The sequence below is a fragment of the Centroberyx affinis genome, unplaced genomic scaffold, assembly GCF_046629955.1.
Source record: "Centroberyx affinis isolate AG114_WGS23_722 - 3 ecotype Tasmania unplaced genomic scaffold, CSIRO-AGI_Caff_v1 ptg000281l_1, whole genome shotgun sequence".
NCBI lineage: Eukaryota > Metazoa > Chordata > Actinopteri > Beryciformes > Berycidae > Centroberyx > Centroberyx affinis.
This window is the reverse complement of record NW_027278960.1, coordinates 371795-388513: the sequence shown is the minus strand read 5'-3', so window position 1 is coordinate 388513 and position 16719 is coordinate 371795. Positions and strand designations below refer to the sequence as shown.

Genomic DNA, 16719 nt, shown 5'->3' with positions numbered 1-16719 from the left:
AATATATTCTCCAAGATGTGTGTTTGTGTGTGTGTGTGTGTGTGTGTGTGTGTGTGTGTGTGTGTGTGTGTGTGTGTGCGTGTGTGTTTGTGTGTGTGTGTGTGTGTGTGTGTGTGTGTGAGAGAGAGAGAGAGAGTGCATGAGTGCATGTATATGAAATGTTTTATCAAAAGGAACAGTTTGTCATTTTGTCTTTAATCTTTTCATTGTTGTCCTAACGCAAAGAAGCTGTGACAGATCCCCTGTATTACGGTGAGTAAAATGGATATTCATAACAACAAACATCTATATCAAATGTTACACTTCATGGTTAAATCTGGCACAATGGCACTGAAAATTTAATCAACAGCTTAAATTTGAACTTCAAGGTTTTGAGTATGTTTACATTGATCTTTTCTTCTGTTTCACATGTCATCCTCCTCCTCCTTGATATCACGTCCGCAAATTCAATTTTAGAATTGCATACCAATCCAGGGATTTTCACTTAGAGGTGAAAATTACAGTTTGCGTTTTGTTTGGAGTCTAATCTGTCTATCTGTTCTCTCTCTCTCTCTCTCTCTCTCTCTCTCTCTCTTTCTCTCTCTCTCTCTCTCTCTCTCTCGCACTCCTGCTCTTCCTCCTCCTTCCTACAGACCCAACCACAGGTATTTCCACAGCTTTTTTTCTAGTTTCAGTCACTCCCAATCACAAACATTACACAGCAACAAAGTGCAAAATACCTCCTACTTGTTAATTTGTAGACTGAAATAGCTACTGTATCAGTTCAGCCTAAATCAGTTCAACTTTAATTAAAATCAGTCTGTGTGCAAGCTGTTCAATTTCAACGAAGGAGACTGCCAATAAATAAATCCACATGTATTAGACATATTTATATACACTGGAAATTAACAAGCATGCATGTCAAAACTAAATGGAGTTAAGCCATTCTCCTTCTTTCACCTGCAAATCACCTCTTGTGAGTGCTGTTTCTGTATTTATTCCTCTCTCTCTCTCTCTCTCTCTCTCTCTCTCTCTCCCTCTCTCTCTCACACTCTCTCTCTCTCTCCATCTCTCTCTCTCTCTCTCCCTCTCTCTCTCACACTCTCTCTCTCTCTCCATCTCTCTCTCCTGTCAACAGACGGTCCCCCTATAGACCCACCTGAGGACAGAGTCGCTGTAAGTCACGCCTGCCTGTTTTCCTCCATCTCTGTTTCTTTACCGATTGCTTCTGTTGGTTTTTGACTGTTTGCACCTGTTTTGTCAGATATTTGTGTTGCTGTTCAAGAAACAGCAGCCTGTTGTGTCCTTCCTGACACCTGAGCTGGATGATGGATGGATTTTTCTATTGCTCAGAATTTTCTCAAATTTTTGCTTCTCGTTCTTGTGAAATACTGAATAGTTTTAAGCCTCTAGGCCTCTAATGCTAAAGAATCAAAAGAAACAACCTGAAAAGGGAGAATCATCCTTTGTTTGGTTGAACTAGTCTCTTCAGTATAGTTGGTTGGTAAGGTTGCTCTCTCCTCATGCAGGTATACGTGGTGGTCGGCATTGCTGCTGTAGCCTTCACTGGCTTCCTTCTAATGCTGGTCATTCTCAAGTTTGGAGGAAACTCCAAGTTTGGCATCAAAGGTAAGACTCTTGACTATTAGCTGCAGTGGTGGCACTCGTCCGCTGGGGCAGCAGTGCAGGAAGCATGTGAAGGATGACTGGCAACATCTGTGTGCTGTGCGTGGCTGTCTGAAGTAGACATAGTACAAGAGAGACTTGTTTGGGAAGTCAAAGTGTAGCGTGGATGGTTTTATGGACACACGTTAAGTGAATTTTGAGATTAAATCAAAGTTTTTATCAAGCTAGATTCCCAGGCCTCCCTTGCGGAAGACTTGATCAAAATGCAGATACACAGTTCAGAAACACAAGGCCCTCTTATTGCAGAGGATATTTTGAATTCCCCATTCCTTTAAATAAAGGAGAAAAATTTATTCATTTGGGGCTGTAAAGTCTGAATCCAGCGTAGCTTGACTATGAGGCTTGAGCCAAGTTTTGAGGAAGTAAATAATTCCAAGAGTTAACTTGGGACCAGCACTCTGAAACACTAGTTTAATTTGTCTCATGCTTTAGTTTTGTTCTGCTGCCTTGACAGTAAATAAAAACAGCCTGGCGGTCTCACAGCTTCACACTTTTCTGCACCTTTGTGAAGGAAACTTTAATTGTTTTGTCGCTGTGACGCTGACCTCGTTCGATACAGAGACACACCCTCATGTATCCGTCATGTGTCCATGAAGCCATCCCGTCCGGGTGGAAGCAGCTGCTCTTGATGGCGGCTGACAGGGTCTCAGGTGCTGCTGGTGAATAACATGCATGTTGACTAAACTGATCTCTTGTGGTCTCTAGTGGTACAGTGGTAGCCATTGTAGAAGCACCCCCCACTCCCCTCCCTATATACACACCCACACACACACACACACACATACACACACAGCATTTATCCTGCGTTATTACCACACAAATTTCCCAAACAGTTCCTCTTGGGGTTTTGGAACAAAATGTGACTTCTACAATGGCTACATCTGTAACTAATCTGTTTTCTCCTTTAGTATTTATCAATTGACTCACTAGAACTGATTGCCTCCGTTATTATGTGGCTTTACAGTTTAATGCTCATTTTGATGCTTGACTGATATTTCATTCTCATTCTTTGAACAACACGGCTCTATTTTCAGACCTCTGTCTTGTAGGCTACATGCCATATTTATTATGGTGATGTTGTTGGCTAGCACAGATGTGTTTAGTGTGCGGCAAAAGGACTGCAAGCAGACAGATGTTCATGTTTTATTCTCTTTCCTTTGTGTGTTATCATCTCATTCGAATTCATTTTTTCTTGTTTGTTTTTGTAATATTGATTCTAGGTGACTTGTTTGAGCTATGCGAAAAATATCAAAATACATAAGCTTGAAGAAGGAACTATTGTTGTGTGCGTTCAGTTCAGTTCAGTTTAGTTCAATTGAGTTCATGAAAATGGAGAAGTATAATGTATTCATGATAATAAAAATGCGATAATTCAACACTGTGAGACACTAATTTTAAGGCCGCTCAACAGTCTGTTTAAAGATGCAGCAGGAAGAGGAATAAATAACCTTTCCAGCTCTGCTTGAACCTGCTGTGCTTTGTGCAGTTAAGCTTTACATTTGACATTCAAATTACCAAACCAACAAGTGAATGCAAATGTAGAAATTGACTTACTAAATCTGTGTTACCAAGTGTGTGTGCGTGTGCAAGTGTGTGTGACTGTGTGTGTGTGCGTGTGATTCTGTGTCAGGCTGTTGAAATGTGGTATTTTGGCAGTGATTGATTTATGGCCCTCCAGAGAGGTAGGGTGCAAGAGAGATGGATCAGCTTGTGTGTGTGTGTGTGTGTGTGTGTTTGGTTTCATGTCTGTATGTGCATGTGTGTGGTTTCCTCTTTCTTCAGGAGAGGTGGATGAGATTACACTATAGGCGTTGATCCCTCTCATGCTTCTCAGCACCTATATGTTTGTGTGTGTGTGTGTGTGAGTGTGAGTGTGTATGTGTGTGTGCGCCCATGCTTTCTTGAATGTCTAAGCATTTTTGCATGTGTGCGCAGGTTTGTTTGGGTGCAGGAGGTTGGATCGCATTACAGCGTTGCCCTTATGATTGTTCACCTTGAGCCTTTGTCGTTTTCTCTTTCCACTCTCTACTTTCTCTCTCCGTTCTCTCCAGTCCTGATGCTCCAAATGCATCTAGATGAGAGAGAGAGAGAGAGAGAGAGAGAGAGAGAGTGAGAGAGAGCGAGAGAGAGAGAGAGAGAGAGAGAGAGGCGTTAATATATAGTCACAACAGAGTCAGAGGGATAGTTGGAGACCTATGACTAATCCACAGCAAAGGGAATGCAGCAATATTGCCCACATAACCTCTGTTTGTTAGTCAGCTCCCCAACGACCAAACTTCATTTCAACAAAAGAAAGTTAAAGAAATAGACGTGCTAAATGTAAAAAACAGAGAGTTTTTTGAACCACAACACACTGATACTAACGCTAAATTGTGTTCCGTGAAGTTTGTTTTTATTTTTATGTTACGTTACACAATGGCAGAAGAGATGGGAAAGGGATGAGAATATGATACTTGTCGTGAACTGGTTGCAAACCCATGACATTGTAAACACACGGTGCATCAGCACCCCGGGGCCACAGGACGACCTCAGTCTAGCAATATAACACTACGCTTTGCAGAGGGTCTCTTTCTGTCTTTGTTGACCCCTGTCATCTCTGTCTGTCTGCTTGACCCTCTTCCACTCTTCCAATCTCAGACTCTCTCCAACCCTCCCTCTCTCTCTTTCTGACACACACACACACACACACACAGGCATGCATGCAAACACACACGCTGCAAGATATTCGAAGTAAAAGTCAAATAAGAACATGGAAAATGACCTAAAACAAACAACAGTTTTGTTATGGCAACATGGTTTTCGAGAAATACACCAAGATGATGGACACATGCAAACACATACACACACATAGTCAGTGTTGACGACTGGGTGGTGTGGACGAACTTGTGATCAGGAAGTGTGAAGAGAGCATGGCAGGTCTTGTTCAGTATTTACCGGGTCTGGTCAGACTCTGCCGTGCGTGGGACAGAAAGACACAACCTGCCTCGCTGACTCTCTCTAGTCTGGTAAAAAGCTGTAGACGCTGTACATTATTCATATTGGCTGTATTATTCTGCTCTTCTCTCATCAATAACACATGGGCTACAGTTGGTACAGGTTGCTTTTTCTCACCATCTCCTCGCTGCTTCTTGACAATGACAGAGGATGGCCATCTTAAATGTTTGTGGTGTGTGTGTGTGTGTGTGTGTGTGTGTGTGTTTGTTCTTACAAGGATGACAAAGGAGGAAATGCCTCCAAAGTGAGGCCATCGTATTAGTTCGTAGTGGGGATTAAAGTAGAGTTGAATTTGAGAATATATGGTTGGGGTAGGGATTAGGCAATTGTGTGTGTGTGTGTGTGTGTGTGTGTGTGTTTGCTCCTGTATTCCATCCTTGTGTGAACCAGTTTGAGTTCACACAAGTGAAGTGAGGTAACTTTCTTCACATCTTTAAGGGTTTAGGGTTAAGGTTAGGGGATGAATGAATGAATGCAGTCAATGGAATGTCCTCATAATGATACAAGTACAAGGATATGTGTATGTGTGTGTATGTGTGTGTGTGAGTGTGTGTGTGTGTGTGTGGGTGTGGGTGTGTGTGTGCACCCTCAAAGCACCTGTAGGGAGGCAAACTTCAATACAAGTCTGAATTTTGATGGGGGAACTGAGTGATTGAAAGTGAAACAGTAAATGTGAAGTGGAGAGAGTGAGAGACAGAGGGAGAGAGAGAGAGAGAGAGAGAGAGAGAGATAGAGAGGAAGAGGAGAGAGCGAATGCAAAAATTGACATTTGACAGACAGAGTGAGAGCAAGCAAAGGAGAGAGAAAGCATGCGAGAGAGAGAGAGAGAGAGAGAGAGAGAGAGAGAGACAGAGGAAGACTGGGGAGAGCACAAGAGAGAAAGAGGGAAAAAAAGAGAGTGAAAGAAAGCATGAGTAGACATGCTGGGCTAGAGGAGAGAAAGATGGAGGAAGATGGAGGAAGACACCAGATGAGAGAAGTTGCTAGAAAGAGAGAGAGATACCAAGGATACACAGAGGGAGAAAGAGTGAGAGATAAAACACAGTCTAGAGAGACAGAGCGAGGGAAAGAGAGAGGCAGCAAGAGACAAGAGACAAAGACAAAAAGAGAAAGATGGAAGGAGAAAGTCCGCTCCCATCTACTTATCAATGATTCATCATTAGTGCAGATATCAGTTTTCTCCTTGTTTGGTGGAGAGTTGCATGCCTCCATCTCTCTCTCTCTCTCCCTCTCTCTCTCTCTCTCTCTCTCTCTCTCTCTCTCTCACATGCACATACAGCTCAGTGTTGATCGATCGATATGACACCCTCAAGGTCAGCAGAGCTCCATTCCGGGCCCAGGGCACTACTGAGCATGCTCATTGTGCCCTCCTCCTCCTCCTCCTCCTCCTCTTCTTCCTCTCCCGGCAGGAAAGCACCCACTGCCTCCAGCTACTGATGTTTTTTAGTAACGCTGCTCACCGACTCACCAACAAAACTTTGGTACAGGAAGCAAAAACTGAATGAGTGGAGCCATAAAGAACGGAAGCTGAAAAAAATCGATGATCCTTTATTTAGATATATGTGCAGCTTTGAGTTTATCCTCTCCAGGTTTTGAAGTTGGAACCATTCACAGAGGAACATACTCTGACTGAATTGATCCAAAATGCGTGTGTGTGTGTGTGTACATATGTGTGTGTGTGTGTGTGTGTGTGTGTGTGTGTGTGTGTGAGAGAGAGAGAGAGAGAGTGGAATACCGGAACAATACCCTACAACAGCGTCCCTCACCTCTCCTCAGCCAATCACAGACAAGCAGCCCACTTATAAGGTCAGGGGGTCAGGAAGTTTGAGTGATAGAGTAAAACTGCCTCTTTTGTTTTTTTTGTTTTTATGTATTGTGACTATGTTGTTGGTGTTTCCATAGCAACAGCAACAAGTTATTTGAGTTAAAGGGCTTAAAGCTCTCAGCTGTTTGAATCACTGAAGCACTACATTGAAAATGTTGATACTTGAAGCGCGATGCAGCGTTACCATGAAACAGCATCATGCATCTGACGAGCTACATGCACTTTAAAGATGAGGTGCTGAAGCCAGAAGCACGTACAAGGCAGAGGCTCCAGCAAAACAGGGCACTTAAAATAATGATAAAGTAAGTAAAATCAGAATGCAAAAAATAGATTAAATAACACAAAGGATAGTTACATCAGATCCTGCGTATTGGCAAATGAACACAATGTGAGACACTTTATATTTCACGTTTTAGGCAATTATTTAGATTTAATTTATTTGATCCTTTTAAAACAAGTTACATATATACAATATAATGTATTGCACCTGGTTACAATCGAGGATAAAACACAAGAAAGTCCAAGACTTATTTCCATTGTGGTCTGCTAGTCCAAGAAGGTTATGCGCATGACCGACAGTTGAAGCAGTGTAAATGAGTGAACAATAAAAACAACAACAAACCAGTAATATACAAATACTGTATGTCTGATACAATATAGACAATTCATAATTTCTACATAAAACCAAACTTGTCACCAATAATCAAATGAACTAAGATGCCACAAAAATGGCTTTCAGTGAGGAACCTCATCCATCAGCCATCAGCTACTCAAAGCGGACGTAGTTTTAACAAAGGCTCACACACACACACTCATGGTCTTATTCAGAGAAACCTACCACAAACCCACAGGCATAAGAATGAGCCTCAGGAATCAAAAACATTACAAGCAGCCAGTAATAAGGGGTGCATGGATCAAATCAACATTAGAATTGAGTTAAAAGAGAAAAAAAAACAGTAACATTCTGGTGTCTGTAGAATATCATCAGTAATAGAGGTGGAAGGTGACAAGAGAAGAAGACAACTTTGTGTCTCCTATGGCAAAAATGTTATATCTTATGACCTTTGGTAAAATACTTTAATTTTCTAGTTTCCATACCTCTAAAGTAGTCAGTACCAATTTCTTACTTTCATTTTTAAAATGTAGTCAAAAAGTTATACTTCTAACAAACCTACAAACAAGGAAAAGTAGATGCTGGTATATTTTATTTCCTCTTGTGTCCTGGATCATATTTTTGAAAGGAGCAACTTTGGCTGTTTGCAGATATTAATGTTGAAAGCTGGGGAAAAAAAATAAAGTCTAAATGCCTGTGGCAGATCCTCAGGGCAGGTATTGTTTGAAGCATTTCTGAAAATGGAAAATCTTCTTCCAAAGTGAAATATCGCCTTAAGACACTGTCTGTGCACCTGCCTGACTGCAGCTATTCTTTTGGTACACATCGTGCTTCATAAGTGATTATTATTTCTGTTTTTCCAGATTGATGCCCCGTGTTCAGTTTTTGATGCTTCGCTTATCGCGTGTGGAACAAATTTACAATAAACGGTTTCATTTATTGAAACACCAGTGTATATTGTAAACCCGCAGTTGTGAGGTGAAGTTTGTGAGCCTCTCAGTGTCTTTGCTGCCTACTTGAAAAGGACGTTGTGTCTTTTTGTCAGACTGCCTGTTTCTTGGATAGTTGTTCCTCTGGCATCGCAGCAAATATCTCTATAATCCTGTTTCTATTTCTCTACCCTCTATGACCGTAAAATGCGTATCTCCGTTTTGCCAATTTTGCAATTATGCCTTTTAAATCTAATTAACACGTGCCTTAGAAAATGTTTCATAACCCTGGGAGCAAGCCAAGCCATTTGCAATGTGTAATGTGCAATAGGCATCAATAGGAAAAAATCAACCAGGGTTTCTTGTTTCCTGGATATTTTTTAGTTTCTGTTTTAACTGTTGGGCATTTGAAAGCACCCAGGTGTGAAATCAGAAAGAGAGGACCAACAATAGCTTTAATAGGCTCTTTTGAAAAAGGGAAAACTCATCGGTGCATCAGAGTCAAAGAACTTATATATTGGCCTACTGTTGGTCTCTCTCTCCTCATCTCTGTTCGTCAAGGAGTCTATTGTGCAGCCGTACATCATTCCTTGTCTTGTATTGGTCAGCCTGACCTTTGAGAACAGTCAGAGCTGGACGAAGGATTCAGTAAGCAGCCAAAAAAGAGATGGATGAAACTGGGAGTGAATGAGTGTGCGAGGTAAGCTGCTGCACAAGTACATTTAAGGTTTTTAGACAAATTTATTTTTCTAACTTATTTACCATCTGAAATACTGTGGTGTTTTAAATTCCATTACTCTCCACATCAGGAGTGCAGCATGCCGAGAGTGTTCAGCATGGCCTCATTTGATTTTCTCATCGATGCCCCCATGCATTTCAGAGAACATTAAATGGGTTTTAAAGATTATGTGCACATAATGCACATAATCTACATTTTCTAAGAAAAAAGACATTAAAGATACCAAAGTCTGGGATGTGAGGTTTTCTGGCGGCAGCAGCAATTTATTAATGGAAAAATTACATTTTTGTCATGTTATTCATGGGTCTTTGGGCATAGTCTGTGAACCAGAAAGAACTAGTCTGGATGTCATGTAATCACATACACAAATATCAGCAGAATTTTGCCACAAAACCAGGGCCTAAATTTGATTGCTGGAAAGTATTTTTTTTTAAATGTCAGTATGGCTTTTCCGCAAGACAGCGTGTCCCGATATTCTCCTGGCAGCACAGCTAATCACATTGGTGCCACTGTTTCCACTAAATTCATTCAGCAGCAGCAAGCAACCATAAAAAGAAAATAGTTTGATCTGCGAGAGGAAATATGAAAAAAGTATTGTAACGCAATTGGCAAAACACAAACAGGTGTTGCCAATGTTTACATGGAGGCCGTTGGTTTTGTCATAATGACATTTCTGTCTAACAACAAGAAAATTACTTTCATTGTATGTGGGATGAAAAATTGATTTGGTGGACATTTATATTGTGTATAAATGTGTAAACACATGCACACTATACATGTCAATGTGTTTGTCTCCTTAGAGTGTTGTTAGAGGCCCACTTGGCAGCACAGCAGATGTCTTTGCTGCCAGACAGTGTATGCATGTTGTGTCATTGTGGCTTTTCCTTGGCAGTACAGTAAATGTCTGTATGATATGGTCTATGTTAATGAGGTTTTAGCTATCGATCAACACCGTGCCCTGCTGCGCTGAGACAGATACTCAAGTGGCCAAAAGAAATACACACACACACGCAAACACACATACATGCACACACAAACACACACGCACACACTTAAGTCCCGACTTTTATTGAATTTGTGTGAGCAAGGATACGTGCCAATATCATTTTGTGTGTCTGGATGCTTTTGTATATTTGTGCTTCTGTGCAGTATTTGCTGCACAACAGAGAGAGAGAGAGAGAGAGAAGGAGAGAGAGAGAGAGAGGGAGAGAGAGAGAGAGAGAGAGAGAGAGAGAGAGAGACACAGCCGTACTGAGTGATTGGGAACAGCACTATAACAGATAGAGGTTTATTGATGGATCAATTGATCGTTGGCCCAGCCAGATTGAGCCAGGATGCCTCTGTCTTCTTGGCCCTGCCTTCCCATCACTGCCTAATGCTAAGGTCAGCAGCTCTGCTCAGCGGTGTGTGTGTGTGTGTGTGTGTGTGTGTGTGTAAGTATGTGTGTACGTGTGTGAAAGAGAGAGTGAGTGAGTGTGTGTAAGAGAGAGAGAGAGAAGGCAGACTGACACAGAGTCATGTTTCCTATGCACATGTACGCATATATGTGCCACAGACTTGATTTTCAGCACAGCCAAATCTCCTTTATACTGTAGTATATTTGCTGGAAGCTTCAGAGAAACATCAGTCTAGTTACATTCATCACGGTGTTTCTCAAAGTCTGGTCCCTGGACTGCTGCCAAGCCTGAGGATTTTGCTGAGCAGTCCCTGGGTTGCTTAGCTGACATAAGACAACTAACAAAAATACTCGCGGTGCAAATCCCGATGGAGCAAGATGTAGCATGAAGCTGACATGTATGGAAAAGGAAATGCATTTCATAGGAACATGCTGATTAAACAGATGCAAGGTGCTTAGAATATGGGCTAAAAAATAGTAAAAAAGCAGGTGTTTGGGCAGCTTGAGTCATTGTGAGTGCTTAAGAAAAATGAAACAAAGAGCACATTTAAGTAATCAGGTGTGGCATTACGCTCACACAAAAAAAAAAGACAGAGAACCCATATTGAACTCAGTTGGATAGAGTAGATGAATGTAAAATGAATCACACAGAATGCATCCATTTTTTTTATTTTTTTTATTTTTTCAGTTCTCTTAGACAGCGATGATGAGATGACACAACAAGGCAACAGAAAACATGTCGTCCCCCACGAATGATGCATTCCCCCTCACGCTGTTGTAGTAATTGTACCGGCCCCCCTTGAGCTAATCAGTATAATTTTGAAAACGCTGGTGAGATGCATAATTTCTCCACGTTTTATTAAAATCCGATCAGCGGTGTCTCAGATTATCACACATGATACATGGAGTAACAAGCGAACAATGTAGCGTTCCCCCTCGGGCCAATCAGTGTCATTTTATATTAGATCATTATTAAAATATTGCAGCACAGTAGTGAGATTCATCATTTCCCCAAAGTTGCGTCGAAATCCGATCAGCGGCGTCCGAGATATCACGCGCGACAGATGAATGAATGAATGAACAAATGAGGAGCGGAAGGAAGGAGGCCGATCCAACAACAAGACGTCTGTGTCACTATTCAGCAGTGATGAGAGGGACTTTGGGGTTTGTGCTGGAAAGTGGTGAGCCAAGTCGTCCTTAAGTGCTGAGTGGATTTTCTGCTCATCTTTGAAGTGAATCTGGTTGAAATGAGAATGCTGTTCAGTGCCGCCACACCTCCAGACTTCTGTGTGTCGTAGTTGTGTATGTAGAGGAAATATTGTGTAGTTGTGTGTGTGTGTGTGTGTGTGAGAGAGTGTGTGTATATCAGAGAGAGAGAGACAAGAGAGAGTGTGTGTGTGTGTGTGAGCATGTGAGAGATACAGACCGAAAATGTGTATGTGTGTGTGTGTGTGTGTGTGTGTGTGTCTGTGTGTGTAGTTGTCAGAAGGTCTGCAGCGTGACATGGTCGACTTCCGTTGCCCACTGCATGTTGTTGCCATGGCAACCTGCGTCATTGCCAACCTGCGCTGCTCCAAAACTGAATCATTATCACTAGACGAGTCTGGAAGAGGAGTGAATCACTATCTTCAGACAAACACACGCACACACACACTCACACACACACTCACACACACTTTCTATTTCTTTTTCTCTGTCATGCACACACTTTCACACACATATGTCCATACACACGCATACACACGTTCACACATATTCACACAGACACACATTCACCCCACCTACACACACACACACACACACGCACACACACACACACACACACACACACACTAGCTCCAACTCATGTTCACATACCCACAGATATAAAGCGAACACCTGGGACAGACATAAGTCAGTAGTCAGGACTAAGATGGGAACAGACAGACTTCAAATCTTAAATCCCCCGTTCATTATTGCAGTTTGGTGCTCCGGGTCGGAAAACCTCTTGCCCCACTTACCGGCTTTGTTTATAAAATGAATCGCTGGATGCAAAACATTTGTCACTCCTCACTGACATTTTCATACAATGACTGACAATGTTTGGCACCCGAACATGACTTTGATATGAATTTTATAGCTGCTAAACCCTTTGTGGGCTTGGAATTGTAAGGTTGTATCTGGGTGGAGCGCAGTTCGAGATACTGAGCATCAAAGATTCGACATCCCAGCTGGAAAAACTGTTATGTACTTTCTGTCTTTTTAAATATTTAACACCAAAAGGCTCTTTTAAAAACATAACACCACACACGCTTAAAATAACAAAGATTATGAATATAGGGATAACTCAATTTTGATTAAAAAAAAAAAAAAAAAAGACATGGTTATGTTTGTAATTTTGGAAACATTAAAGTAAAGCAGTCCTGTAACCTACTGAATTGTTACATTGCAGGCACTTATTTTATGACGTTCATATTGTTTTCTATTCCAAAGCTATACGTTTTCTCTTCAGAATAATTGTGGATTGATGTAAATTTGCAGTTCAAAAGTTGGGACCTGACCCAGTTTCTGAAAATCCACTGCCGAAGATAAGAGACTGTTTTTTGCATCTTTGCTAACGTAAAAACCATCACACGGAAACGTCCTTCGATACCAATAAACCACTGCTGTGTTACATTCCTTGGTTTAGTCCTGGGATCGTTAATCCACCCGACATTCACTGCACATCCTCATTCAAATTCAGCTATTCAGATAAATGATTTCTTCTTAAACTAAAGGTATGATTGGAGCCTTGAATGGATCATTGGTGTATTGTTGTTAGATCCAGATGAAACATCAATTGCAAATATTTTAATGAGCTTTGTGCCTATAGTGAGAAACCTCTTACCTAAAGAAGCACACACATGTGGGTTACTGCCTTTAGCTGTACTTGCTTTTTGCTGTGAAAAGTCCTGCCTAGCAGCAGTGTATATAGTATTAGTGATGAGTTTGTTGTTTTTGGCTTGGTCACTTTTAATCCACCCACACTCACTAACGCCGCAAATCTCCATATTTCTCTTTCAATTTCCACAAAATAGAAATGACAAACGCGGCTTAAGGAGGAAAGCAGCCTGTTGTTTTTGGCTTCCCTCGCCCTATCCTCTATCATAAAGTGTCAGCTGCTTGGGATGGTTTTCTCCTTTACATTCCCATCCTGACAGACGTCTCAGCAATCACTTTGCTGCTGTTGTTGCCCGACTTTAAGTATTTCAACTGGGCAAGCTCCTTAATTACACATTCCTCTCCCTCATACCTGCAGCAGCAGTGTGGATATTGTGTTTGGACAGGACATAATAAGCATGTTTGCATTAATTATTGTATGATTAAACACATTCTAAGCATTCCCATTTTCCAGATTAAGCCCTCTGTATTGCATGTTTGCTCATTAACAACTTTTTAAAAATTTCTATAACCAATGTGAGACGCTAATTAAGGATGATTATCAGCACTATTCCAAACCCCCCAACCCTGTGGCCCTCATTAATTTTGGGATCGGAGCCACTTTGACAAGAGTGAGCTGTTGCAGGAGTCACACAAATTATATATGGGCCAATTTAAGGGGGGTTATTTTTTTTATATATTAATCCCATAGTTCTGTCATATTTTGGCCCTTTCATGTCATCCCCCAACCCCTGCCATTCATTGTCCTAACAAAATACTGATAAATTGCTACCAGTATTCTTATCCTTAAATTGAGTAACCCATCCTTATGTGTCATCTTGCACATCAAATCAAGTTTAAATGCGTTAAATGGAAAGCTGAATTTTGATCAATTAATGCATTGATCTGCCTTAAATACTGCATTTGAAGAGTCAGATAGACAACATGTAATTAATTGTTCCTGGACTGCTGTGTTCTCTTCCCTCTCCATCCTCTTGGCTACTGCTGAACACACTGGCTGCACCTATTATATTCGTGGTGCAGGCCTGTGTTGTTGATGAGGCTGCGGATAAGGCTGTCGCATACGGTTCAGCTGTCTTGTTATTGTCTTTCTAAAATCCACTTTAATTAAAGATTAAAGACACAGTTTGAAGGTTTACATAGTGAAGATACATAGTGACACTGCACCTAACCCTTAACCCTTATAAGGAATATGTCCTCATGTAATATTTGGTCGCATTTGGACACATCCTAACATTCCAGACTTATAAGCACCTTTATGCTATATGAATTTTTGGGGGAAAAAATCATTACCTGCAGTTCATCATTCAATCTCTAAAACATAGACAATCCAGTCTTTGAAAGAGTTAACTGAGGACTTAAGTTAACTGTCCTTTCAAAAGTTCTGTACTTCTGTACTGTTTTTTAATTAACACAATCAATTACTTTGTCAGAGTAGGTGTCATTTTATTTCAAAACACTGATAGATTTTCTGTATATAATATCTTATATCTCTTCAAGGGAGATAAAGCTATTACTTGTGGCTGCCTTCTCCTCTACAAGTCCATTGTGCAGGTGTGTACACTGTAATTTTGAATGGCAGGGTCTGTATATGTGTATTAAGGAAAGGAAAACAGTCTTGGTTACTGGCTGGCTCACATTCACAACCTCACCATTATGTTGAGAAGCGTTCCAGTCATTCCAGTCCCACCTCTAAAAAAACGCTGGCTCCAGTAATCAACCGAGAATTAGAGATGAGGCTGTTTTCCTTGGCTGGCCAATCCTTCATCATGAAATTTCACAGGATACAACGCTCTAGGGCTGCTTTTTGAAAATACCACAAGATAGATACTACAACTGCTGCCACAGTGAATACACTCCCCAATCTGAGTTTTTGTTGTATTAATGCTGCAGGAGTTTTAAACAGTTCCTTATGTGTTTGCAGATTACGATGATGGCTAATCTCTTCATCTTTGGAATTTGCATATTCACTCTTATTCCACAAAACTGTTTCCTTTCCAGGGGTACCACAGCAAGAAAATTTGCACCACTGGTTAGAGAAAACATGAAAAATTAAAAATGTATACATATATATATATATATTTTCCCTCTAAAACATAGTGGAACTCATAGGGGAAACATAAAGGAGAGCATAAGTGCAGACCTAATTAAGATTTTGAATGTCACTAGATGTCACTAGAATTATAACTACCACACACACACACACACACACACACACACACACACACAACACACACACACACACACAAAACACACACACTTGTCTGGTGGATGGTGTCCATTATCAACCTCTCATAGGTAGAAGACCTAGGTAGAGCTGGGATATAACAGCCCAATCGACCAATCAGAGAGAGCCTTTAGAGACACATAAACACCATAAAGTTACTTGAAAGTAACCAAGTAAACACTGCTGTGATACACCTGGAGCTTGACTCTTATTCTCTCTCTCCTCTCTCTCTCTCTCTCTCTCTCTCTCTCTTCACCTCATCTCTACCTCTCTCCCCTCATCTGTGTGATGTTTTGCGAGACGTGACTCACTCCTCACTCCTCTCTCCAACCGTTCTTCTCTCTCACACACACACACACACACACACACACACACACACACACACACACACACACACAAACACCCGCCACAGATGCTGGTGGCCCGTCTCACTTCCAGTCAGATGTTTGGAACGCGCTCTCCTCCTCGCTCAAACCTTGACGCCGCACCTGCATGCAGCAGGAAGGCTTATTTCTGTTGGCTGGCTCCACATCTGTCATACACTGACACATGATATGATAATATAGTCGTAATCCTCCAACACAGATAAGGCTATTGTGTTCGGCTGGCGCAGACTCCATTCACAACATGCCAGGTGTTGGTATCAAACGTACATGCATCTGATTGATTGATCGTTTGATTAATTGTGTGTGTGTGTGTGTGTGTGTGTGTGTGTGTGTGTGTGTGCACATGTGACAGAAAGCTGAAGAAGCAATGAGGTATATTAAACAGCCTATTGTGTTTTTTGGCATGAGGGTTAGTAATGTGTGTCCATTGATCGGAGCACAGTGGGGAGGTGGGGGGTGTAAAGTCAAGTTCAGATGTGTGTAGGATCAATCGCTTTGTTTTCTCACGCCATGCTAAAAGGTCACTTCACCTCTAGTGTGAGCCAATTCTTCCTCTGTGTTTTTTTTTTTTTTTTTTTTAAACAAATAACTACTCGACTGGAAAGCTGTTCCGCTGTAGATCTGTATAAAACAAGAGTGACTGATGGTGACCTTTGTCAAATCTAGAATATAATTGGAATTATCACACATGGTTGTAGCATTTGTAGAAGATACGCCCCCCCCCCTCCCCCTCCCCTCCCCCTCCCCCTCCCCCTCCCCCTCCAAACTCTCTGAAAGGGACGGTAGGGTGGGTTTACCATACAAAAAGTTGGACTTCTACAGTGGCTTCGTCTGTATAAGGTATCATTTCTGTAAAGGTTATCTGCATCACTGAATATCTTACTCTCTCTCCTGAATCATTTTCTGCCTAATTTACTAAACCTTTGTGAGTTTTTGAGCCAAGATAATTCATAACTCACTCGCTATAACTTTACCAAGGGTGGAGAAACAGTACAAGGTTGTTAAGCTATAGCTCCAGATGAAAGA

The 16719-nt window shown here is 41.3% G+C and overlaps 1 protein-coding gene across 1 annotated transcript in view; it reads left to right on the top strand.

The window, feature by feature from the left end:
- Positions 1-16719, top strand: part of ntrk2a (neurotrophic tyrosine kinase, receptor, type 2a) — a 77169-nt gene that overhangs the window by 20192 nt on the left and 40258 nt on the right. The window contains exons 11-14 of the mRNA XM_071513298.1: positions 229-252; positions 633-644; positions 1118-1155; positions 1509-1608. Coding sequence (XP_071369399.1) covers positions 229-252; positions 633-644; positions 1118-1155; positions 1509-1608 — 174 coding nt within the window. The remainder of the gene's footprint in view (positions 1-228; positions 253-632; positions 645-1117; positions 1156-1508; positions 1609-16719) is intronic.